Source organism: Sinocyclocheilus rhinocerous, unplaced genomic scaffold (assembly GCF_001515625.1).
Source record: "Sinocyclocheilus rhinocerous isolate Xijiao unplaced genomic scaffold, SAMN03320098_v1.1 scaffold576, whole genome shotgun sequence".
In the NCBI taxonomy this organism is placed as follows: Eukaryota; Metazoa; Chordata; class Actinopteri; order Cypriniformes; family Cyprinidae; genus Sinocyclocheilus; species Sinocyclocheilus rhinocerous.
In genome coordinates, this window is record NW_015662167.1 from 3465993 (window position 1) to 3491050 (window position 25058).

The 25058-nt window shown below is 38.4% G+C and overlaps 2 protein-coding genes across 3 annotated transcripts in view; both read right to left on the reverse strand.

The window, feature by feature from the left end:
• Positions 1-938: 938 nt before the first annotated feature.
• On the reverse strand, positions 939-3829 carry LOC107727789 (kelch domain-containing protein 7A-like). Its single transcript, XM_016537779.1, has one exon. The coding sequence runs from the start codon at positions 3723-3725 to the stop codon at positions 1458-1460; it is 2268 nt and encodes a 755-aa protein (XP_016393265.1). The 5' UTR covers positions 3726-3829; the 3' UTR covers positions 939-1457.
• Positions 3830-5900: 2071 nt separating this feature from the next.
• The window catches only part of LOC107727841 (immunoglobulin superfamily member 21-like), a 205770-nt gene continuing 186612 nt past the window's right edge, over positions 5901-25058 (reverse strand). The window contains exons 6-10 of one of the 2 annotated variants that reach the window (XM_016537856.1): positions 23126-23606; positions 17718-17803; positions 12157-12349; positions 9627-9665; positions 5901-6826 (exon numbers count right to left, since the gene is read on the reverse strand). In XM_016537856.1, the coding sequence (XP_016393342.1) occupies positions 6750-6826; positions 9627-9665; positions 12157-12349; positions 17718-17803; positions 23126-23606 (876 nt within the window). In that variant the 3' untranslated portion in view covers positions 5901-6749. Of the gene's footprint in view, positions 6827-9626; positions 9666-12156; positions 12350-17702; positions 17804-23125; positions 23607-25058 lie in introns of both variants that reach the window. The other variant, XM_016537855.1, reaches the window with a different exon arrangement.

Genomic DNA, 25058 nt, shown 5'->3' on the forward strand with positions numbered 1-25058 from the left:
CGACATACTCTAAGGGGACTTTCCTAACTCCCATCCCATTAAGTGTTTAATTATGTTGAATCAAAGTGTTTAATTACAAGGAATCGGATGCTATATTTTGCATCCAACCATCTGTTCACACTCCTCCTGCTGTGTAGGTTTTATCCCACCGTGTTCTTCTGCTAGCCTGTGGAACATTCCAACTATGTATTTTTGCATATGTGTCACTGAATTAGTTCTGTTGAGATTCCATCAGACCTTGAGATCTCCCCCACATGATGGTGCTAGAGTTACACACAGAGAGCAATGAGACGTCACAGGGAATTGCATCACAGCACACACTCCTCTGCATGCCTGCTTTCTTTGATCACATATGCATACACGATTGTCACGGTGATTGTATTGTATACTTTCATTAACATAAATTGATTATGTGATTGCTTTGCTTTTGACAGCATAATTGCATTTAAATTTAATTAAGATCCTGGTCATACGAACGCCTCTTGCTGCAACCACACATTTTGTCAGAACTCATTATATATTGAAGTCTAACACAAGAACCAAGACTCACTTATAATAGATGAGAGAATTTTATTTCCCTGTTCTTCAGACGATAGAGACAGAAAAGTGCAAGAAGAGGCAAAGCATTAGATTCTTCCTTCCTTACCCATTAATTCATTAGTTCTCTCTAAATTGTTTAATGGAATACACAATGATAAACGTTTCTTCTGGGCTCCCCAAAGTGCTTGTGATGTCAAACTGTCTTTGCAAAGAACCACACAGTGTTGACATAAAATGCTTTAAGAAATTAAAGATGCTTCACGAGTAAAGCCATTGACCTGAAAGAAACCCACTTCTTGTGACAAGATGACAATTTGTGGAAATGTCATGGAAAAAATACATTACAACAAAATATGATACAACAAATAGATTTACATTTTATAAAAAAAATATGCCGGTATCATGTAAGATTAATTGTGGGATATGCAGAGAAACAACTCCAAATATGCAGAAAGGAAAGAAAAAAAAGCTATGAATATAATTAGAGAGCTTACATAAATTGTACTAATGGCAGCCATTGATGTTGTTTATGATGCCAGCTCCGCAATTGCAGTTCGGCTTTATTCTACACAGAGTATTGATTGGTTAACATTATCCACACAGTGTTTCAAAAGCGGTATATTTACTGAAACATTTTAAGCACTTGCACAAGACATTTCCAGGATTTAAAGGTTGATTTAGACATCAGAGTGGTTTGAAGGCCCAAACAAACAAATAGCCTTCACTGCGACAGCAGATTTATTCATCAGTAAGTGCTGGGTAATTGTGATCTTGCTGTACAATAACTGTAATAGCCTTGATATTTTATTTAAATTGCCACTAATTAAAAAAAGGTGCATTCCTTTAACATGTGCATAATATGGTCCCGAGTGTCTTTTTCTTATCAGACAACCTCCTACTTGAAAGATCTGACCTTTTTAAACACAAGTTTGTTGAGTGGTCCTGTCGGGAAGCACAAGGACGAACGGAAACAAAATACCTTTAGCCGGATACAGCACTTTCAAATCCTGTGCAACAAAGCTTGGAGATACCTCATCTGCAAGGAACCTCAAGGTAAATTGACGGCTCACACAGTAGATAATATTGTCCATAGTCACGCACTGAAAGGCTGTGCAATGTGGAAGGCGTATCGAAGAGCATTCGTACCACAGTCGGGCCACTGCGTGAAAGCGATACACGCTGATGCCCAGGGGACTGACGTCAAAGCGGTACAAGAAGTTCCTGACCGCCACCACTTCTGTGGTTTTGTCCTTACTACCCACGATCATGCTCTCTCGCCACGTGTTGGTCTTGGGATTATAGCGCAAGAGGGTGTATCTCAACGTGCCCCCTGCAACAAACAGTTCACCATTGCAAGCTGTAGCCTTGTGAGCTACGGCGAATGTCTCATTAGGAAGAGGTGCCACAAAGGTCCACCGGTTTGTCCTGGGGTCGTAGCGCTCAACTGTTGATAGGCATTCGCCTCCAATGGCGTACAGATGGCCCTGCAGAGCCACGAGTTTGCAGTGAGGCCTTGCCTCAATCATGGGGCTTATTTCGCTCCAAATGGAAGTCATTGGGTTGTAACAGTACACTTTCTTCGAAGGGTTCACTTCACGGTCTGGGCCTTGGAAACCCACAGCGATAAATAGATAATTATCCATGGTGCACATGGCGCAACCTTTAGATAACACTTCCTGGGGAATGTGGGTATGAAGGTGCCACGTGTCCTTGTAATCGTCGTAGTAATAAATACCGCTGGACGACTTAACTGATTCAGACCCTAAATCTGTCGATTGTGACGGACGTCTACTCCAATCCGGGGAATCCATATCTGCGACCACTAACCACTTCCTTCCTCTCATGCGTTGTGTTTGGATGTGATCACGCTCCCCTGCTTTCAGCCTGCCAAAGAGGCCTGGGTCTCTGAGGACCTGAAGGTAATTATCAGACATGACACGGAGAGCAGCTTGCTGAAGGGCAGTGTGACCGTGTTTTTTAGCAAGTGTTAAAGCCTCCAAGCAGTTGCCTAAATCGAGCTTCCCTGCTAGACTCTCGAGTTCTGCATTTCCCATGTTCTCTGGAAAGTGTAAGAATTTTGCTCCGGCGACAGTTTCGACTTGTGGTTCCTCCGGTGCATCCAGGTTTGCTATATCAGAGTCTAATGGGCTTGAAGGGATGTCATTGGGTTGTGCTGGAGAACAGCTGCGAGGTGTTATAGCCCTATGTGTAGGCAAGGGGATTGGAAGCTCTGAGTCACTGGCAGCAGTAAGATAGCTGTCCTGACGGATGACTACTTGCCTGCTGTACCTCACAGTCGGCTTGAATGTTGAGGGAGGCTTGTTAGCAATTCGTGGAGCAATTTCGAGATCTCGCATTATGAAACTAGAAGGCTGTGGACTTGGCGATCGGGAGCGGTCCTTAAAACTGGGTAAATCCAATGATTGCGATTTAAACAAAGTGCTGTTTTCATTTTGACCATAAACTGGACTGACAGACAGGGTGGGGCTTAAATCTGAGATGAAATGAGAAGAGGACTCTACGTAGTACTCATAGATTTTTCCATGGACGCCCGTTCTACAATTCCCTGGCCCATCCAAGATAAGGTCAGCATCCTCTACTTTGATTTCTGCCTTTGACTGAAAACTTGAGAACATGCCCTGGTGACCGACGTCTTGTATCAGCTGCCTGCCAACACCCGTGCCACCTTCCAGCTTCTTCATTAGGACTGGGGATCGGCGACCACTTGGACTTCCTGGACCTTTTTCGGTCACACCCGGAAGTTGTAAGGTCAACTTTGGTTTGCCACTATTCGCCTCAGTTGTATCCTCAATTGCGTCGCTTTTATTTGCAGGTTCCTCCTTTGCACAAAAGTCCATAGTTTCAGGCTGACCCCTTTTCAAGGCAGAATTGTCATTTTTTAGGCTTTCTTGCAAGGGTTTCTCTGAAGATTGTTGAAAACGATTTTCCCTGTCAGACTCCTCCTTTGCAGCTTCACTCTGTGGTTCTTGCACAGTATTGTAGGCGCTGTAGCTTGTTTGGGTTGCTTGTACACCCCTTCTTTCACTTCCTCGCCGTCTGTTTCGTGCCCTGGAGTTGTAGAATCTGAAAACCAAGGAGACAAATAGCATGGTGGCCACGGATAGAGTCAGTTTGCCAAGGAGCTGCATGTCAAAATGCACTCCAAGCAATTCTGCAATTGGCATCTCTGTAATGAAATCTATGGTGGTCCACTGGACATTGGATTTTATTTGAAGCTTCTTCCCTAGCGTATTCCAGCCAGTTCAGGTTGTAGTTTAGTATCTGCAAGCAGAAGCACACTGTCAGCTGTCTCTCCTCCCACCGAATGACTAAAAACCTGATATGTACAACAAGAGCATTTGCATCCTGTGTTCTCAGAGGGCGGGGACCAGTATCATTCCACCTGGTGCAGGTGATCGCTATGAAAACACACTAAACCAGAGCGTCAGAGGTTTATCTAACCCTTTAGTTTCCTTGAAGAACTAAAATTTTATTGACGATATATAACTAACAATTTTAGCAAGTTAGTTTACATATTGTAATATATAAAGATGACATTTCTCCAGTGCAGAGAAAGTGCAACCCAATGAAACAAAACAAGACATGTAAATTACATTGGGAATGGAGTGATGACTATTTGTTTATGCCAGATTACCTTGTTTTAATGGATGATATGTCTATTTGATTATGAAAATAGCTAACATATCCTTTATTACATATTACAAACATAATCGGTGAGAATGGTGAATGTAATTTACTTAAGAGGTGGAGAAGGCTGATAAACTATTTAAATTACAAACATAAGACAATATGACCAGGATGCAGCTGTTTGCACAGCAAATGTCGAGGATCAAAGTTCTTTCGCATGAACACATGACAACAGTGTTGCTGATTAGCAAGGCTTTGAGAGATGATATAAGGCAGCTTTGCATTTGCCAAAGGCATTATTTGCATACCCTTAAAAAAGAACCCTGTTTTAAATGTAAGGTATCATAACCTGTAATGGTACCAACTGTAATATGATCGACCTACCATCAGAGAAAATGAGCAGAATAGCCATAAACACGTTGGTGTGTCCTTTTTTTACACAGCCATTGTTTTGCTATGTGATAGCCGTCTTGTAGCTGCACTAAGGAAACCTAAACCAGCAAGCATGCTTACTCCTGAATAATTGACGTATGTGTCGCAAAGGTCTGCTAGCACTCTGCCCCTCCTATCATGTGTCAAATGAAAAGTTCTGCATCTGGAGAAACAATGGATTTGGCAACATGCTGTGGAAAAAGAATTGTGAAATTAATAATAGACTGAAACTCGTGGTGAATGTCAAAGTAACAAGTTAGTGTCAGACCAAACTAATCCAAATGGACTTTAGTTTTGCTGAAGATGATCTATGCCAAAATCACTTGACACTCAAGAGAGCCACTTTCTTTGCTTTCTACAGCACAGCTAATGTAACCTAAACATATGAATTACAGAAGATATAATAGACTACGTCAAGCCTCCGTATTGGATTCCTGGAAATGTAATTTTCCAAGGGATCCAAACAAAGTAAATCACCGCTGATAAGATAACAGGCTGTTTTGGCACTTATATAATTAGGTTTTCTACACTTCTGGTTACTGATCACTGGCAAAATCTGCAAGCACACTTTATTATTAAAGTCATTAAATGAGTATATTAAGAGTGAAATCTAAAAACACCTTTAAATGTTTAACACCTTTGGATGTTTAAACATTGATTTAACTTTCTCACAGCATGAGAATGAGTGTTCATGCAAAATACAGTTATTAAAACTGTTAAATAAATTATAATACAATATAAGTTAAATAAAAGATAAATTATACTAATTTATACACTTTGCATTAGTGTAACTGACATATTCATTATTCATTTTTTTAACCAAGGAAAGAGCCCGAAATTCCTGAAGACCAAATTAATTGTTCATAATTTTTCCTTTGAGTTTGGGAAGTAAGACCTGAAATGGCAAGGGGCCTATCTTCCTGATTTTATTAAGCCCATAAAACCACATCGCCCACCTAGGCTTTATACCTAATCCTTTAATATATGGTGTGTCTAGAAAAGCTTAAATTGCAATTCATGTGAATGTAAAAAAAAAAGAAAAGAGATTACTTTGCATGAGGACATCCAGTGAGAGCCAGGGTGGCAGAGGACAAACCTAAACAAGGCCATCAAAAGCTAAGCCGCATTCATAGTTGAAATATTTTTATCTAATGACTCCTGTCACATGAGGCATTACTGTAGGTAGGGGAAAATATTTTGTTTTATAAAGGCAATCAAGATTATGTATCACTGCATGTTATACAGCAACATCCAAAAAAAAAAAAAAAAAACAGACACACGCAATAAAGCCATTATCTTCTATACACCCCTTGCATCTTTCCCCCAAAACCTCTATTAATTATTATTTTTTTTTTATTTTCTGCTCTGTAATATACTTTTCATTATTTACAGGGATGTACACAAAATACACTTAAAAAGAGGATCTTCTATTTCTTCGCAATAAAATGTCACAGGACGTTTAGTATTGTCTCTTTTTTGTTACATTCCAGCCGAGAGCCATTCAAGAAAACGAAACGGAAAAATATTGTGATCAAAAAACACAAATGGCGTAAAACATGGTCCTTAAAAAGGGGGTGTGTTTGAGTCCGGTTTGTGCCAGTGTGCAGTAATTCTAATGGAGGCAACTCGAGGAAGGCTAGGTGGAGGTGAAGTGACAGTCAGCATTGTCAGCGACCCACAATTCCTTAATGTCTTTTCTCCACACTCCAGTGTATGGCATTTTTGTTCATTGTGAACACCAGGCGCCTTTTTGCTTTTCCGAATGATAGGTCTCTGTTGATTGACAGGCAAGTTTAATGCAAAAAAAAGTGTCACTGTGGTAGGGGCAGACAATAAGGAGGTGCTTGTTCTCATATTCAGCATGTTATTTTTTTATATCATCTTTTTTTTTTTTATCAGCGATATTATCATCTCCATCTGGATCTTTTTTTCTTCTTCTGTGTGTTCACAAAAAAGGGTGTTGCGCCCCCTGTTGGGGGTTCAGGTTCTCCCACAGATGAAAGCAAGGTAGGTTTATTCACGGTCTGGAGAAGGCTTGTGTGTCTGTGTGTGTGTGTGTGTGTGTGTGTGAGTGTGTGTGTGACTGACTGGAGAGAAGGAGTGTTTGTGTGCGGTTGAATCGAGGATATTCACGTCAGTTCAACAGTCACTGTGAGAATAAGTGGCAGGCATATCAGTCCAAGCTTGTGCAAACCAGGAGCTCCATCTGAAAGAGGAAATAATAGAAATTAGTATTTGGCAGGAATATGCTTATCACAACTTGGTCTTAATCCAGTTTTGCTTATGGCACTGTCTAAAAGGAAAAGTTCACCCAAAAATGAAATGAAGTTCTGTCATTATTTACTTATGTCATTCTAAAACTCTGTGCTGTTGTTTTCAATGAAACAAAGTAAGAGAGTTTTGAAAAGTCTTTACGCGGCTCTAGTTGATCATGGGCTATCAAGCTTCACAAATGACAAAACAAAGCACTATAAAGGCTAAAAAAAAACAAAACAGTCTATATGATTTGTCATATATTCCCAAAAAAACACAATAGATTTGTGTAAGAAAATTTATTAATTTAACCATAAACGAAAAAGCAGAGCTTCTGCATGGAAGAGTCATCTTCGCTGTAGTACAGCGAGTCAAGAAATCTGTATGAGCGAGCTTCTTTTCTCAGGTACTTTCCCTAATCATCTAATGCACTCTAAAAGGTTTGAACGAGCTGTCCAATGGTGCAGGATCACTTTTAACATTCATGCATACTACACAATGTTCAATAAGCACTAAATGATGATGGCTGTCGTAAGTATTATGAGCAATGCTTCAGTGCTGAAGTAATTTTATTACCATCTCTCTTATTTTCATTGACAAAACAAGTGGTAATATATAACATTACTTCTACTTTTATGGCTTATACTGGTGTTAGTGCTATAATTAATATAACATAAGTACCACTTCATATCCACAATATGAATACATTTTTTTCTTATTTTATGGTCAAAACTCAGTGGTTATATTCAGAATGGAACCGCAGCGCAGTATACTGTATACTAAATATATTTAAAATAGTATACTACATTGTTGTCACGACCTCATGACTTGTCGCATATGTAATTCTTAAATGATTTAATATTAATAGAATTCATATTTTAACAAAAATATTAATTTAAGATTATATATATTTTTAATTGAATATATATATTTTTCTTTTTTTTAAAAGTAAAAACATTTTTACTTCAGTTCAATCACACAGTACTGAAGGAGATGCAATAGTGTGGCAAACAGTATTTCATGCATTGTGCTTGGAATGTACACTGCATATTTCAACAAATGCATTAGGCCATCCATACAAAAATTAACATACTGTGCAAACTATAAACTATGCATGTAAAGTACTATAGTAGTTTGCCATTCTGAACATAACCAGCCTTTTTAACTGAGGATTCAGCAGGAGAATTCCAGACTTCAGGCCATTTGTGAGCACTAGAGTCTTTAGGGTGTTATTTTGTGAGTCGAGTGGGTGTTTGAGATTCAGACACATGTCAGACATAGTGACCTCCCGAGGCCTTGTTCTACAAGCCATTTGACTTGCATACGAGGGGCATCTGAGGCTCGACTCAAGATCGGCGCTCACGTTGACCTGATTCTGTCCTTGCTCTCACACAACTGCCCTGCTGCATTTGCATATTCAAATTTACATCCGTAGACACGGTGGTGCACAGGAAAGAGGTGCGGTGAGGGGTTTTGGGTGAGGCGAGAGAGAGAGAGAGTGAAAAAGAATAAGAGAAAAACATAAGAAATAAAGGCAGAGGCCTCCTTCCGCCCTTCTGCCTGACAGTTCTTCATCTTTACATATGAGACTCTAAGAAACTGTAAATGAGCCAGCACTGAATGTATAAAACAACCGTAATCCATCACTGAATTATATTTGCTGTGGACGCGCTGGTGCATTGGTAAGTGATGGCTCACTTCTAGAATCTAAATGATGAAAGCAGCAAGCCTACAGAAGACACATGGCCTCTTGAGAGGAGGAGAGGACGGAGGGAGACCAGAGAAAATAAAAACACAGTATGTAGCCTTAGAAAAGTCTCAGAGAGGGAAAGAATTAAAAAAAACCAGAGGAATGGGCAAACTAAATAAAACTGAACTATTACAGTATTTTCCTTGCTCTGGATAGTATCTAAAGAGCAGTGTACTTAAGCATCCTTTCAATATATAGAATAGCTGGTTATTATCTCCTGTCCTCAGTATGGTTACAGAGCAAAGCCTATACTTTTACTTGCTGGATAGCTATAATTTATCAAACCACAATTAAGCAATTTCACAATTCTATAATGCATAGGAAGCAAATACTGCTTTTGAAACATACATCAATTCCAAGAGAACAGTTCCACACATTATACTGCATTTTTATATAGTATATTCTATACAATGTGTAATTCAATCAATAGTACCCAGTTATCATCTCGAAAATTAATATGGTGCATTGTGGGATACAGTCTTTTTTGCATAACTGTTAATTCTTAAAATTAACAATGCATTCTCTTGCGATGCATCCAAAAGGTTTTTTTTTTTTTTTTTTTTAAAAGTATGCAACAGTGTTGTCACGTGACCTCTGTTGCATGTTGTACTTATTGCTTGCTTTTTGCTTATTTAATTCAATGAATGATTATCTCAGAAACAAATATAGTTATTTGGAAAATATAATTCAATGTTGTGCAAAAAGAAAAAAAATCATCGCCATGTTTTGGCAAGTATTTGATCAATGCGATATTGATTTTGGTTCATGTGCCACAATGTTACATTAAGTTGAGTGCAATGCATTTCGGGATAGTATTCTGACCTTGCTGCATTTCTGTAATTTTTAATAACTTCAGTTATGCAATTATACCACCCGTAGGAAGAAAACACAGTGGAACTGCTCTCTTGTAATTCTTAATTCATCAAGGATTCTTCTCAAACAAGAGGCAGCAAAAAGCTCACACAGCCAAGGAATCTAATCATTGAGGCGTTCAAATACTTACTGTTCGGATTCTGTGTGTTTTTCATCATACTTGGGTTTTCTGCAGAACAGAGAAGAGGAGGGGGAGTTGAAGATTAAGAGGTGGGGAGGGAGAGAGAAGAATGTATTAATAGATAATACGAGAGATAACCATCATAGGGTTGTGCTCTAATGGATAAAAACCACAAGTCTCTTAGAGACAAGACTAGAACACGGCTGAAGAGCTATCGGCAGCCAAAGTTCATAAGTTCTCTTCTATTCTTGGCAGGCTTCAATGTAAAATCCACCAAAGACTGCAACCTTTTGAACTTTGAGCTCTCTGTGCACACACAGATGAGCAAACTCCAAAAAATACCAAAATATTTTCTAAGAATCCTCAACCGCCTCCAAGACCGCAAAAATCTATTAACAAGACCTGATGCTGCAAGCTTCCTTTCTCCTAAATGCTCATCTTTGCTCTTTAATACAGCTGAAGGGCTCTAATGAATGGCTATTGAAACCGGTCAATAGTAGCCCAGTTCAAAGGCTCTTAATCACCATTCTCCCCTCTGTGCCACCCGTGTTCAGACTCAAAAACACAAGGATGATTTGAATGTGGTGGATGATGACGCGGGCCACACTAGGCTGTTAAATAGACATTAATGCTTCTCCACGTGAACCATTCCTGAGGTGATGCCATCCCTAAAGAACCACTTTTCACTAAATGGCCTCCTGTACTCTGCCCCAAAAATCTGTAGATGTGCATGAAGAATAGGCCTGAAGAATAGAAGTAATAGGCCGATTGAATATTATGTGATTATTTACTCACCCTCATGTTATTTCTAAGCTGTATTTTTTCAGAGAAACTGTTTTTGTGCAATGAATTAGATTTGAAGCTTTGAAGGATCAGGAAGGATACAACTGCACCATAAAAGCATCATGGTCCACACAACTCACCCATAAACACTGATCAATTAAGTTGCTGTTCACTGAAAATCTTGACATCTGCCTGCACATTTAAATAATGTCTTTTTAGGTTTCTTTCCAATGACTTGGTTGATTCTGTTCACAAAACCAGTATAAACTCACTGATTTAATTATCTGGCTGCAATTGTTGACAGTTCACTCAAGGGGAAACTTTCAGATAAGTTGAAATATAGAGGATGGACAACTTTATGGACCGCTTTAATGACATATTTAAGATTCTTTTTCATTCTTTTTGAAGTTTGAAAGCTTCAGTCCCCATTCATTGTACAGTATTTGAATGGTATTGGATTATTTAATTCAATGTGTAATGTCTAAATATGCTCTCAGAAAAAAAAATCTTTATTTTTAACATTTAATTCAATTTTGTGTAAAAAAAATAAATGTTTTAACAAATACTCAGTCAAGGAGATACTGCCTTTGTTACATGTGTCATTCCCAAAATGGAAGATCAAGTCAAATGCAATGCATTGCCTCGTGGCATCTCTGTAATTTTTTACAACTTTAGTTGTATAATTCTGCACAAAGTGTAGTAAAGAGTGACCAATTCTTCACATTTTTTAGTTTAGAATGACACGAGGATGGGTAAATAATGACAATTTTTAATTTTGTGTGCCCTATCCCTTAGCAAAAGTCATATGTGTGTCGTAAATGATCGTATTATTTTAAAGGAGTGAGAAGCAATTGTTTTTGCATGTGGTTGAATCTACAATAAACAACTGATTCAATTGATCATGGGTGCAATTGTATGTTCACGCCTGATGGTGAAGCATATTCAAGCTTGTTGTCCTCAGCCTTGGCTGTCATTCGGATTATCCAGAGGAGTACCGACTGTCCTTCATCTTCCAAAGCACATCTTTGATTAGATCTGCGCTCACACTATAGGCAGATCTCTCATAAAGCCTGACAACCTCGAAAGCTCAGGGGGGAAATTAGTCCAGGGGCGGCAAAACACACACACACACTCACACACACACACACACACACACACAAATGCATCAGCAAACAATCTCTTTCTAACATCAATGAAAACAAAGCCAAGACTTAGTGGGCACAGCATCTGTTTCAGCCACAAAGGATGGCCAGACAAAACCACAGGGGAATGAAACTGTCACACAATCACACAAAGAGGCTATTTTTCTTTTAACATGTTGATGATTTCATATTTGTGCTAAAAAAGACAATATCCCTTAAGGAAAGACATCTGTGACCCAAAAAATGATCAAAATACTGGAGATTTGACCGTTATGTGTTAATGTAATCATCTATTTTTTGTCACAAATTTCTGAATAAGCTGCTTCCCTGCTTAGTTTAAATAAATACATGTCCTTATATGCAATGCTTGGTTTTATTTCGCACTTTATCGTGAACTAAAATGTTATTTTTGTTGACTAAAATTTGAGTAAATTTGACTAAAATCATTGAATGACTTGACGAAATATTGGCTTAATTTAAAGGATATTGTCCTCAAAAGACAAAAAACAAAAACTAAATCCAATAGAATACAATGAGAAACAGAATTCCATAAACAAAGACCTTTAATTATTGCATTTAGGATAGAAATAGGAGTTACTGTTGGAGCTACTCACCAAAAACAATGAGGCGTATGTGTGTGTCAGTGGAGCCCAGTGGATTCTGGGCTGTGCAGCGGTACATGGAGCCATTTAGTTCTGCAGGCACTCGCTCCAGCACCAGTTCCTTCCCATCTCTTTCAGTACTGCCATCCAGCAGTCTGCCACCAACCCGCGTCCAGGTGAACAGAGGCTCAGGAAACACCTCATTCTGGAAGTAGTGTGTGTGTTTAGTACACAAGGATGTGAAGATAAAGGAAAAAAGGATGAAGAGAAAAAAATCAGTCCGAAGAAGACAGGGATGCAAAATATATCGGTACTAAATCAGTTACTGACATATATTTGATTTTTTAAAATTGCAATTTAAATTGTGCATGATTTATCCTATATATAACATTTGCTGTCATCTAATGCTCACCTCATTTGAGCTTTTTCTTCTTTCGAAAGATAATTTTTCAAAATGAATATTCATTTTTTAATAATACATCACAATTGATTTTAACGCTTTATTTTACATTTATTTAGTTAATACAGAATTTATATATCAAAAATGTATCCATTTAAACAATTATTAGCTTCAAAGGCATCTTATATCATTAAGAAACGTTATATTATGAACAATATAAACTCATTAAAAAAATGCTTCCTTTAAAAAAACCCACTAAAACAACAAACAAACAATCAATCAATACTCAATACCTTTTCATTTGGAAGAAAGGACAGAAAATAAGAGAAATAAATCTTGCACCAAGTCATCAATGAAATGCAATACTATATTGAGACCATTTAAGCATTTCTTGTAATAGACTTCCAGGAAGAGGAATGTAAGGGGTTTGATGGTTGTTAGGTGGGCAATGAAAAAACATCACATTAAACAGGTAATCCACAAGAGGCAAAAGAATATAAATTATTCTTATTTGCTCCTTTGCAGTGGTCCATGGTGTAGCATTGTCTGCAACTATACCTGGAAGCCCACTAACACAATACATAATTTCATGTCTATTTGAGCAAGTCCTTGCCTTTTAATACTTGTGAAAGCTCACTATAAGACCATTTGATTCTACACAAGAGGACAGGTGTTATGAAACTCAGAAATCTCAGTGTCTGTGCCAAGGCAACATCCCGATTAATTGTAGATCCAGTTTCCGGACATGGGAGAGGATATCTTTCCCCTGCTGATCAAACCAATCTACCCATGTTCTAGGTGTGATAAGTGACTGGCTGGCACAATCCATCTAACTTCACAAAATCATGTGGCTTGTCTGGGTGACCTTTGATAACGGCTCATTGGAGAGTGTGGCTTGCCTGTGTCACTGGACTTCCACATTCATATGGCGTTATTTTAATGACAAATGTCGAGAGCGCATTATTGTAGCGCGAAAGCACATTAATATAATGCGCGAGCGCGAATCTCTCCGCTCGCGCGCGGATTTCTTTTGCTCTCGCACAAAACCGGACGCGCGCGCTCAGATACACGCTGCTCTCGCCCGGAGAGAGTGCAGGCACTTAAAACGTGTCTCCTCTCACTCAAACTGTGTCCTGTGCACTCTCAAATCTCTCTGTGCTCATGCTCTATAGATATTAATTATTTTCGCACCTGAACCTTAAATCTTAAATCTTCTGATTTATTCTTCATTATTTCTATCTTCTGAACTATTTAGATAAGGATCAGATGCACTATTCCCTAAACCGATACTTACGATTTGGAGACCAAATATAACACTATAATGAATTTTTCAGATTTGCCATAACATTACTACATTCTATTCTATGGATTTAATGCAGTTGCAGACAATGTAATTACATGTAACTGTCATATAACTGTATATTCACTGTTTTAGAGGAGAGTGCCATTGAATGTGTAGCTAATATTAAGTGGATTTTCATAAAAAAAAAAATCAGAACTGAAAACAAACACTGGATTAAAAAAAAAAACTCCCAATAAATGTCCAAACAGCGATGCTATTAGAGCATTTATTGTATTATATCTTGCTTCATTTACATCTATTTTTGCAATTGATGTTGATTTGAGGAGTTGTTATTATTGCCATCATACCAACTGAGAATTTATTGCAATGATATTGCTAAATATTATTAAACTGGAAAGAAATTAAAGATCCATCTTTGATTGTCAAAAGAATTCCAGGTTCCGTTCACTCAGCCAATTAGATTTCACGTAGTATTTTCATCGGTCAGTTGTGGTCTGATTGGTTAAAGCTTTATTTATATAGCACCTTTTAAAACAGTGTATACAAAGTAGCCTACTTTACAAAGAGATGCATATGTGCATTCGCAGAAAAGATCAAAATACAACCATAAAAAATCAAGGAAAGGCCCTGCACAAATCTGTTTTGAGACTACTTTTTAAAAGTGCACAATGATAACTTTTGACGTTTAATTCAGGTGCGAATTAAACGCCGGGCGAGAGCAGCGTGTATCTGAGCGCGCGCGTTCGGTTTTGTGCGAGAGCAAAAGAAATCCGCGCGCGAGCGGAGAGATTCGCGCTCGCGCATTATATTAATGTGCTTTCGTGCTACAATAATGCGCTCTCGACATTTGTCATTAAAATAACGCCATACATTCACAGCAAGACAGCAGTGAAATGAGTTTGCACTTGCTGGTGGAATCAGGTCAGATCCAGATAAAAAAAATATCCCCCATGGCACTTGACTGGTTAAAATCAAGACATAATAAAACAAGCTCTTGGAGAGCATAAATGCTCAGTACTCAAATGCAACGTTTAACTTAGAAAGGAAGAAGGCACCAATGTGACCTCATTTGTTGGTGGTTCACTAGAGTCTAAGTAAACCAAAGGGGATATTGAGTCTGTTTTTTTGTGACTGTTTGAACTGCAGGGTAGTATTTAGTTTTCTGTGATAACATTTATCTTATCTACATGTGAAACCCAAGGCCGTGGAGCAGCTTAGGATAAGGGAGATGTTCTTCCAAATACATTTCTATTGGCTTTAAAATCCTCTGAAATCTTTTGTGCAAATATTAAGATCCAAACTGGATTTATGTCCCCGTCAAGCCTGTTTATGGTGACCATTCTTCTATTATTTAAAGGTGTAATATGTAGGTTCAAATATGTAAAATGTGAGTGGAATAAACACAGATCTGCCAGACAAACTGCCTAAGTACCAACCAACTCCCTCCTCTACTCAGGTAACTCCGTCTTAGCGCTTTTTCCATCCAAAACCCAAAAAAGAGAGGGCATTCTTAATGGAAAATTCAGTTTTAGATGGTAGATGTATTTTGAAGCATGGTTTTTAGCTAATCTGAACTGGTTCAGGCTGGTCATTAGCTGGTCTAACTGGACACTGACTGGGATTAGACTGGGATTGCTGGCCATCTAAATGGTCTACAAGCTTGCAAATAACCAATTCTGATCTGCGAATAACAATTCTACATTTGCTAATCACAAAGTATAGACCAGCTAATGACCAGTTTACACAAGCTCACAGCCCCTTTTAACCGACTAGAACACAGCTAAACCTGAAATTTCCATGAGGAATAAAACACAACTACTGTAACATTCTTTTAAATTCATGACAAACAAAATAGCGTAAAGTAGATTCAGTGATGATAGCATATCAGGTCTAATTTCTTTCCACCTGAATGCCGTTGGCTAGACACATCTCTGAGTCAGAGCTGTCACAAAGATTGGGCGGATCATCACCAAACTGTTCTGTGTTTATCTGCTGGGGAAGAATTTTATTTTATTTTATTTTTTTAGCTCTTGGCAGACGGTGATAGTTACACTGAGACAATCTCCCTGCTTCACTAGGCTTGTGGAACTGATGGACTATTGAAGCGAGTATAAATTTGGCGCCGTTGACAGTAGAGCGCTCCTGGCTAGCTCTGTGCTCACACCTGTTTTGCTAGCTAGTCTGACAAGAACAAACGAAAGCAGCAAAATCCCTGAAAGCTGCAGTGAAATACATCAACAAACAGCTGATTTGTTTTTAATCAGATTTTCTTATGCCTTCTGGTGAGAATACCAAACAGAACACAAACACAAGTAAGAGGAGTTTAGCGTTAGCAAAAAGAAGCTAAATGTTAGCATACTAAATCAGCCTGCCTTATTTCTGGGGCTAGTTGTTGTCAAGCTTAGATTTTTCACCGCAAAAACAATTTTCTAGATCCATTTTAGTGTCTTGTTTATAGCATTTTACTGGAAAGCATCTTTTAAACAAGATAAATTTATATGAAAAACAAAACGGTCATTATTAAGATTAAAGAAAATATTATACCTTATACACTACTATACCACAACAAACTATACTAGGACCTAATTAAGTTTATTTTTTTTAACTCGTCCTAACTGAATTATTTTTCTTATTAAGCACAAATGTAACAATTCCATGATTCTGTGCTTAAAACAAGTAAAATACTATTTGCCAACAGGGTAAGAAAAATAAACTTAACTTACTAATTATTCTTAAAAAGTGTCAGAATTTTGCTGCTCAAATATTTGTTTCTTGTTTTAAAGATATTTTTACGTCCTATATTATTCAGATATTTTTATTGGAAAACAATACCTAATTAATAAGAAAATTGGTAACACTTTAGAATAGGGAACACATATTCACTATTAACCAAGAGTCATCTATGAATACTTTCCTAATAGTTGTTAAGTTTAGGTATGGGGTAGGATTAAGGGATCTAAAATATGGTCATGCAGAAAAAGGCATCAATATGTGCTTTATAAGTACTAATAAACAGCCAATATGCTAAGAAGCAACTAGTTAATAGTGAGAATTGGTCTTTAAAATAAAGCACTACCAGAAAATATATTTTTTGTAAAGTTCTGACTCACCAATTATTTCCTTTAACAGCTAACAGCATGCAAACCGGATAAATATCTAAATGAAACAAATGTGACCCATGTTATCATTTAGCAATTTTATGACAATTTTTCATTTAAAGAGATTTATTAAATGCAACACTGCATTAGTTTTGTTTCCTTTGTTCTGTGTTTATAGAGATGACAATGAAATATAGAGTGCTAACAATTGAGAAATCAATTAAAGAAAAGATAATCACAACTTAAATGGCATTTCATCCAAAGAGCTTTGTTGTCACTCAGTCTGAGTGTCTTTAGACCACTTACAAATGCAATTAGATTTTTATATTAGACTCTTATCATATCTCACAACCCATATATGTCCAGTACTTTCTAATAACCTTGAGTGCTCAAGGTCTTTTTTTGAGTTGCAGCCCAAAGTACTTTCCAATAGATCATTTTCAGAGTTCTGGTTCTCATGACCTTTAAAGGACTTTGAAAACCCCCTATTTTGATTTCATAGCAACTTACATGATTGAACGGTTTGATTTTGCCAGATGAAGTGCACCCCTCCTCGGACAGGCCGGACCATTTGGATTGATAGCTCATGGATAGCAGTACCAGGTCAGGAGCTGACAGATACACGTGTTGCATTGCACACTCTGTAAGAATGGTCACTATAGCCGTACATCACACAGGCTTAACTGCACATGCGGGACAAACCTCCTCGTATCCAAAACTGAACTTGGCCCTGGTTTCGTAACCCCCATGGACTTACCACTGGAGATCCTACCTGGAAACCTTGGACGGTGATGCGAACCGTATCCCCTACCTTTGCTCTGGTAGGGGTTATCATAAGCTTGGGGCCTTTAGGAGCCGCTGCGGAAGGAAACGAGAGAAAACACTGTCAGTTACAACAATACTAGAATACCAGCATAGCATTAACAGACTAAAGTCATGGCGTTTGACTTGGAGGTCAACTTGGAGATTCTCAGTTTCATTCATTGAAATTGCTGAGGAGTATTTATTTCCCAAGAGAGACAAGGACCTAAATTGGGTAGACACTCATTACTGAAGAAGAAATAGAGCGTGCAAGGCAAACGGTGGAGGAAGTAAGATAAGAGACACTTAGAGAACTAATTCCCTTGTCTTGTGAGAACTGAATCTCCCAGATGGGTTTAATTTGGTCTTAGAGAATGGCTGGGATGTGATGAAGGAAAGGAAGGTTAAAACATCATATTTTGACCTTCTCAGGCACTGAGAAGCCACTCTTGTGTACTCAGGGGGAAGATAAGAAAGTGATTTTGTACATGTCTGGAAAGTGAGACCATAAGTTTCTCAAGTGAAACTTCCTCTATTCGGCAACATGAGCTAGGCGCTTTATAGTGTCAGTCTGAGTGTGAGAAAGCCTCCGACTGGTCCCGTGTTAAGTGGTTCTGCATCGTTTACCATGATTACCAGCATCCACTCTGTGTAGCCCTGAGAACCATAAAACAAGTTTTGTGAGCCATATGTTTGCGCTACCATATAATTCCAGAGCGAAGCTTAGTAAATGAAGATTGGACTTGAAATTGTTCAAAAATACATCCCACTGTGGCCTTTTTTCAACCCTCATTACGGCTAATGCTACGCTTTGGCTCCTACAACACATACAGATAATCCAGCTACTGAGAACTATGTGAAACAATGGCTAATCATGCTTTTAGCCATCAATCAAGCCACAGAGTGTCCAGCAAAATCTAATGAGGCATCAGGCCAGTCTTAGTCAGTTTAATGATTACCCCCCGGTGCTGCTTAATGGATTATGATTTCCGCTCTCACATTTGTAATGGATCCTATGAATGTGTATTTCACACATAAATCAAGTTATGGCAGGACACTACACAGAATGCACAGAAATCCTCTTTTGCCTGCTTGCTTATTATGGAAATGATCCGGGATATTAGCGGCCAGGCTTTGCGGAGTGGAGAAAGAGATGTGAAATGCAATACACGAGAGATTAAGAGCTTGTCAAGGCATGAATCATGACTCAATGACTCCATTGATTTTCCCTAAGAAAACAGTTGAAAAACAAAAGGAGAACACTGATAGGGCCTGTGTTCTGACAGAGCAATGGGCACTCAAAGGCTGACCCTGCCTTTTCCGTACCAAGTGGTTGAATTAACGGATCAATACCTTGGATTGCCTAACCTAAGCCCTAACCACCGGAGCTGTCAAAAAAATTCACTGAGCTGTGACATTTTCCTACCCGTGGTGCCAGGTAACTGTTCTGCCATAGCATTTTTTTCTTTTTAAAGAAAAAAGGGTAAACTTGCTTCTGTTAAAAAGCATTTTGAACAGAATTAGCCTGAGAAAGCCTTATTTAAAGCTTGCTGTTGAAGTAAGGTGATGGCCAGATGTTTGGGACCAACTCCAGGAGGAGCATTTGGTGACCCATGTCATCACCTTTGATTATGGCTGCAAGCACTGTATCTGATGAGCCACAGAGACGCTGACTTTTCAGGCTTCACTAAAGGAGGCAACTACAAAGTCTCAAAGTTTAGTCATCAAAACATTATTTATAGTATGAAAATATTTAACTTGTCTTTAATTACACAATTAAATATACAATATCAACTAGACCAGCATAAAAAACAGCCCAAGCTGGTGTATTTAGCAGAGCTAACACTGTCCAACTTGATGACTCTGTGCTTAATGCAATTTACCCAAGTACAACATGTTCCTGGATCAACATTTTTATCAACCAATCGGATTCTACCATTAGGTTTATTTATGACTGTTGATATAAATGTTCTTCCAGGGCCAACAAAGAATCCATATTCAATATGTATAAATCATGTCGGATTTAACCCTGGCTTTCTTCTCAGAATTGTTTGACCAACTTCTCATGGTCCACTGAACCTCCAAGCTATAGAAACTCTTGATAGAGAAACAAGGTTGTTTGAATGTGCACAGATTAATTCACACTCCCACACACAACCCACAACAAACATCTGCGTACTTATTATCAGTCTATTGGGTGGAGGAACTTTCCGTGCAGGCATAGATCATCTCTAGCCTCTGGATGTGAGAATATAACTCATTCCCCTTCTGTGTTTTTGCTGAATCAGTAGCACCTTCACCCATGCAAATCCTTACTGCTGAGCCTGGCTCAGTTTTAATTATGGGGAGGCACTGACTGAATCACTGCATATTTGGATATGACTGACAGACAGCCAAGTCTGTCAAAGTCTAAACTTTGAACCTTGAAGTCATGGCAACAAGCCCAGCCGTGATGCTCTGAGGTGAGGACGGCGTTCTGAGAACACCGCCTCCACAGACCAACCGCATCCATTTAGAGCACAGCGCAAGTCTCGCCTCATGAATATTCAGTGAATGTATTACAAATTTGAGTCGCTGTCAAGATGTTTCTGTCTCATGTGAAAATATTCAAAACTGTGAAAGATTTATGATTTGTGAATGCTTCTATGACTTGCATTTCATTTTCTGACTGGGTTCCAGTACCTGTACTGGAAGTGTCATGATAATAACTGAAATTAAATCTACTAGAGCAACTGCATATATAATATCGTCCAGTCTTATTTCCTCAGGTAATGGCTGCTAAAAAAATCCGCTTTGCCATCACAGGAATACATTACATTTTAGAATATATTCAAATATAAATCAATTGCAATTGTATTTCACAATATTACTGATTTTACTGTACTTATACAAATGCAGGGTTTAATTCCGACTTCAAAAATGACAGTTTTGCACATGCTAAGCAATGCATAAAGGAAACACATACAAAAACATTCACATATATGCATGTATTTTTTCACATAGGAGCTCACTGTTGTCATTTGGGGTTGTGCCAAGCTCAAGCCAGGTTTGTTGATGCTTTGAATTCTAAGTAAGATCCAATTAAGAACAACAACTGCACATTTTTGGATTTGTATTCTCTGGGTAAGAACAAAGAGAAGCCGAAACAGTGCTCTCCATCTTTTTTTTCTTAAGGAACATAGATGCTGTTAAATTTATGGATTGAATTGTTGCACAGTCAAGCCCTTGTTAAAATATAAAAGTAGAAAGTTAGCAAGGCTTTTTTAGGCCTGCACTCTAGCGAATGTACTTCTCTCTCTCACTACATTGCAAGCAGTGACACAACACCCTGCTTTTCTTGTGCAGCTTCAGAGGCAAACGTTCCTGCTCTCAAAACACATATTTAAAAAAAATATATTTGATGATGTGGTTTATATACTAAACTGTAAAGCCTAATATTGCTTAATGGACTGAATTAAAATGCAGTGAATGTACTTTACAAATAAAACCAATTATTTTTCATTTTATTTGGAACTTCATTGATGTGAACCAATATAAAAGCTTGTTCAAAACTAATGAATAAATCTGGCATCACTGCAAAAATAGATTCACATTACACAACACTAGAGTTAAAAAACTGACTTTAAATAGGGATTAAAAAAGGGTAATTTAAGAAAAGTAAAAGAATAAATAACATGTTCTTCCTCATCTTGACTGGCTTTGGGATATGTCTCACAGTATATATTTTTTTACACTTCTCTATGTATCATTAACATGTGTAAATAACATAAAGCAGTCCTGCCAACTGAAAGCTGTGTGAATACATCTACTGCAGTATAAACGATAAAGCAAAATCTCTCCCAGCTGACGCATTTCTATCGTTGCACAGTATATGTTATTGACTAAGGGATCTGTCTTTGTCATTTAGCGCAAACCAATTCCTCACGCACTGTCGTGGCTATTTGTGATTTACTCTGCTGTTATTAAAAAGGGTAATTTAAGAAAAGTAAAATAATAAATAACATGTTCTTCCTCATCTTGACTGGCTTTGGGATATGTCTCACAGTATATATTTTTTTACACTTCTCTATGTATCATTAACGTGTAAATAACATAAAGCAGTTCTGCCAACTGAAAGCTGTGTGAATACATCTACTGCAGTATAAACGATAAAGCAAAATCTCTCCCAGCTGACGCATTTCTATCGTTGCACAGTATATGTTATTGACTAAGGGATCTGTCTTTGTCATTTAGCGCAAACCAATTCCTCACGCACTGTCGTGGCTATTTGTGATTTACTCTGCTGTTATTTTCTGCTGTGGTTGTAATAATTATTTCATGAACACCAGGGAATCATGTTTGAGTGAAAATAAAACCACATCTCTCTCTCATGCTAAGAGGTAAACATTTGCAAAAGAAGCAGATACTTTTGCGATAGGATTGCGAGTTCTGTCTGAGCAGCCATGAAACGCACAGGGGGAGATCATGCCGGAGTGAGACGAGAATGACGGAGCCAGTGAGAATGAGAAATATTGAATGGAAAAGGCATCAGCTTCTAGACCATCTTCTCTTTCTTCGTCTTATCGCTGTTTTTTGTCCTTTCCCCCGCCTTCATCTCTTTCTGCACTGCTCCTGCACCACTAAGTGAGAGAAATGTCTCTGTTTATCTTGTCTTGAGTCTCATCACTTGCCTCTTTCTGAGGGCTGATAGCAGAAACTACAAGTGAGTGCTGCCTTTGAAGTGATAATGGGATCGTCAGGCCATCTTTGTTGTAGCTTTAAAAGCAAAAACTGCAAAAAAGCCTCTCATCCATGAAAATACAAAGGTATGCCAGTATCCCATTCTTTGGCAGCGTTGTGCCACAACTTTCATTACAGTATAAACAAGTGAACGCAACAAACCAATTTCAATGACACAAATATGAAACGCAACAAGCAGTTTGGCATATCCTCGTTTTAGCATCTTGATTAGAAGATGGTAGACTTTTTTACAATTATCAGTGGGTTGCAACAGTGAGATCCAGCAACAACGCTGTCTTTGAGCGCACTGTGAAATTCCTTTTATGCTTGATTTCTTTAATTCAGGTTGACTTTTTCAATAACGTGGTTAAGTTAACTCAATCTACTGCGCAGACAGTTCAATGAATTGGCCTGTCAGTCACTGGGAGATTTTGTATTCTGCATTAGTAACTGCAATCTGCTTGCCTGTAACGCAATTAAGCAGCAAATAGAAACCAGTGTTGGTCTCACTGCATCTGTCAGATGGGGATGTAAAAGTATTCACTCACGATCAGACGAGGGGAGGTGAATAACAAGGTTGAAGGTCAAAAACAAAGCTTTCACATTGATCTAAAGATCTGCATCCTGACAAATCAACGTTAAAGCCAACAAAAAGCTTACCCAGTATGACCTCAGTCTGCATAGGCATGGAGAGAGCTGGGTGCGTGATCTCGCAGCTAAACAGGGCGTCGTTGTCCAACTGCGGATTCAGAGTCCAGGTGAGTTTGGCCTGAACCAGCACAGACCCATCGCTCTGGGGGATCTGCGTGTTGCTGAAGTAGTACAGGGGGTCAGTGCTCTGAACCCAGCGTGGGAACTCTCGGTTGACCACTGTCTCTGGGATGGTCTCTGTGGCCGGGCTGGGCTCTTGGCCGGGTTGTCTGGCCATGTAGCTCCGCCCAGGGCTCTCTGTGTTCAGGCGTCCGGGCCTGCCATCCGGACTCAGCAGAGATAGAGACTTTCTCAGCTTAGTGTCGTCCAGATCCCTGCTGATCAGAGGTCTGGCTCCACGCACACCAGCGGGGCCACTGCCCTCGTAACCCACGGTGGGTGAAACATAGGAGATCACCTCTATCAACTCTCCATCCCGCTTGAAATATACCTGGTAAGAGAGACAGAAAGTTAATAATTTTGCACTTCAATCAGACTAGAAACCCTTTAGTCTGACTGTCAGTTAGACTAAAATTGGACTACCTCCAACTAGCCTATAAAAATATCTGTATAAATGAATGAGTGAATGAATGTATTTGCAATGGAAACAGACTCCAATCAGCCCCTAAATATGGTGGTATAAAATAAATAAATACACACACATGACATAAATAAAATAAATAAACACACACACACACACACACACACACACACACACACACACACACACACACACACATTAAGCATTGTAGAATGTCCCCATCAAGGTTGCGTGCGTTACTATACCAACAGACTCACGATGCATTGTGTTTTAAAAATCAAACTTCAAAACAAATCTTGTTATGTCAAGATCATGAGAAAACAACTTTTGCTATGTTGAAAAAATTAAGTCATCATCACGAGAAAACAATTCTCGTTGTCTTGAGATCACGAGACAATTAAGTCGTGTTCATGAGAAAACGAAAAAAAAATACAAAAAATAATGCATGGCCTCTTAGAACTTCCGCAGGAAACTGACTCCATACAGCCCCTAAAATATGCTGGTCTTAAAATAAATGAAAATAAAATTTACAACATATATGAAATAATTTAATGTAAAATTAACAATAAAACTAATACATATACAAATAATTTTTTTAATTATTATTATTCCAGCTACTTTATTTTCCTTGTCAGTTTAAAATACACTTAATTTACAATTTGTATTTACAAATATGTGTGAATTGATTGCTAAAAATTTCATTTGTAATAAAGTTTGACTACTTCTTGTTGATGCATCAAAAGAAACAGTGACTGCATGAAGATGCTAAATCAAATAACTTTGGATGTTTAAATATAATCTCAAAACTCTGTCAATTGACTGTCAATTGGATACACAGGCTGGTTCTGAAATCATTTTGCCGATTATACATTTCCAGCATGAAAACCAGCATAATTTTGCTATAAAAAGGCATGAGAACACTTTACAAAGAATGAGTATGCAGTAGTCAGTATCTGCTGCAATCAAAGTAAATTGTGAAATTACCTAAACAAAAGTATCTGGGACAATGCAAAAAGCATCATTCAGCCCACAGCGCCGGTGAATGGCAAATATACATGACACAGTTTCTGCTTTGTGTTTGTGTTCCACTAGCGCGTTGCTGTAACAGCCTCTCTCCACTACAGTGCATTTGGGTATTAAGATTCGCGGCTGGTAAATCACTTGACAGGGAATTAAGTTCCCATTTCAGCACACAACCTCCAGATATGTGTATTAAATTCAGTAGGCCTAATGCCTGTAGCATTAATGTTTGCACAGTGCTCTGCTTGTACCCCTTTTACTCTCAATCCCTCCTTTTCCTACAATCCACTACTTCACAAGAAGGAATAAGAGGGGTTCGGCATAAAGCACTGCATGCTATAT